A 2134-nucleotide genomic window follows, 5' to 3' on the forward strand; every position below is an offset into this window, starting at 1 on the left:
CAGGAGACTGCTGATGGCTGCTGTAATATTTCAAAATAATTTTACTTTAAACTTTATTTATATCTTAAAAATAAACATCAGTATTAAAATATCAGTAAACAAACCTGTGAAACCAAAGCAAGTGAGTAGGGCATACATACAGAGCAGCGTACTAGAGTGGCCGTGAGCATCAAACGTTAACTTGAGTGCAAAGCTGGAACGGGCGCACTGCGAGCGCAGCAGCGGGGCCCACGACGAGCTCCTTGGGGAGCGCTTTCCAGCTTTTGGCACAGCTCAGACCAGGCCTGCATGGGGCGAGCGATGCTGGGGGAGGCTGGAGCAGGAGCGGGGCTGTGACACGCGTTGCCTCAGTGAAAGATTCGGAGAGCAGAGCTGGCTTCAACATGCTAAAGCCTCCTTCTTCCTCCTGTCCTCAGTCCTTACCTTGTCTGTTCCCACCCCGCCTGGTGCACACACACTCACACATGCTCCAACATACGCTTCCATCCTTAGGCTTGCTCCTGGCGCTTCTCATCCATCTTTTTTTCCTGGAGCAGCTGCTCAACCCTCAGGAAAGTGGGCAGAGAAGGATGTGGCTGTGGCCTCTGGTCTCCACCACAGCCAGTAGCTTTAAAATGGGAAATCTTTAAAGGCAATTGCTGTCTTTCCCTTGAGAGATGGTCCCTGCTCCCTGTGTCTCAGTCCCTAAATGCCTTCATGGCCGCAGCCCCAAATGCCCCCAGGTTTTGCTCCCACTGAGCAAATCAAATCACCAAGTGATTTCATGTCGAACCCCATCCTTGGAGTAAGCAATATAATTTCTTTGCTTTGTGTGCATGTGCTAGAAAAAAATTTCAGATTTCAGCCAGGAAAGGAAATGCCACAAAAGAAAGGCGGGTATTTGTCTGGAAGTGCTCCCAGCCTGCACCCGAGGCAGTGGTACCCAGCTGGTTTGTGTTCCCTCTCCCGGCACTGCACAGGACGTGCCTGCTCAGCACCACAGCAGCATACGGAGCCAACGCTTTCCCCCCTCTGCAGCCCTGCTCCCCGTCACCGGCTTCGCTGCCTTCCTGGAGCTGCCAGAGCAGAAACCAGGTGCCTGTTCTGCTGGGTTTGTGCTCTGCCATTCCCATGGGGTGGGGACTTGCAGAGGGCTCTGAGGCAGCACAGCTCCAGTGGTCCTGGTGGGAAGCAGGAGCAGGGCCATCACGGAGGGGACCGGCTGCTGCCCACTGCGTTTCCCACCCCAAAGTCACTTGGTGCTTGGCTCCTCTGTCACTTGGAGCAAGGTGGCCATGCGTGGGCTGCTTCCTGCAGCAGAGATGGGCGAGCGAGGCCCAGGGACAGCGCCTGCTCTCTTGCCAGGAAGATGAAAGCATCTGCAGACGCAGAGAGCGATTCAGCACGCACAGGAGTGGCAGGGGAAGGGACACAAATCAGCCCAGCGCTGATGGTGGCCGGCTGGCACATGGCTGGACCCTGGCTGCATCTGCAGGTCACTCTAATTTGGTTTCTTTGGGCTCCCAGGGCTCTTTGTGGCTGTCGGCGATGTCCCCAGCTGCAGAGAGAGCAGAGTCACAAAATCTCACCAGAGACCCCAGACCAGAGTCACAAAACCTCACCAGAGACCCCTTCCAGTGCCTCCCAGTCAGGGCCAGCCAGGCTGGTTCCCTGCTGCTGGGGATGCACTGAGCACGGGGCACCCAGGACTCTCTGCTCTCATCCCTGCAGCCCCTTCATGGTGAGTATCATCTGTGTCACAGCCCTGTCCCCTCCCATGGGGCCACCTCCGTGGCAGGAGCTGGGGGGCTGTGGTACTCACGGGGAGCTGTGCCTTTGCCCCATTGAGGTGGGCATAGAGGAGCACGGCGATGTTGTTGTGACCGGCCTCCAGCGCGATGGCGACAGCGTTGTTACCATCCTAAAAAAGGAAGGGAGAGCACTTGGAAGGGGTCCAAGGATGGCGTGTGGGGTGGGTGAGCGTGTGGCAGAGGCTTACGCTGTCCACGATGGAGATGTCGCAGGCGGGCTGAGCCAGCAGCAGCTTCACCATCTCCACGCGGCCGTGCTCGCAGGCACACATCAGCGCAGTCGAGCCCTCCTCATCCTGGAGGTTCACATCGGCTCCACCGGCGAGGAGGGATTCCACCAACTT

The 2134-nt window shown here is 57.0% G+C and overlaps 1 protein-coding gene across 1 annotated transcript in view; it reads right to left on the bottom strand.

Moving 5' to 3' along the window:
- Positions 1 to 1480: 1480 nt before the first annotated feature.
- Positions 1481 to 2134, bottom strand: part of LOC104548162 (KN motif and ankyrin repeat domain-containing protein 1-like) — a 3375-nt gene continuing 2721 nt past the window's right edge. Inside the window, exons 7-9 of the mRNA XM_010194099.1 lie at positions 1979 to 2134; positions 1802 to 1900; positions 1481 to 1537 (exon numbers count right to left, since the gene is read on the bottom strand). The exon at positions 1979 to 2134 is cut by the window's right edge and continues 84 nt beyond it. Of these exons, the coding sequence (XP_010192401.1) occupies positions 1481 to 1537; positions 1802 to 1900; positions 1979 to 2134 (312 nt within the window). The remainder of the gene's footprint in view (positions 1538 to 1801; positions 1901 to 1978) is intronic.

This window comes from Mesitornis unicolor, unplaced genomic scaffold, assembly GCF_000695765.1.
Source record: "Mesitornis unicolor isolate BGI_N332 unplaced genomic scaffold, ASM69576v1 scaffold39891, whole genome shotgun sequence".
In the NCBI taxonomy this organism is placed as follows: Eukaryota; Metazoa; Chordata; class Aves; order Mesitornithiformes; family Mesitornithidae; genus Mesitornis; species Mesitornis unicolor.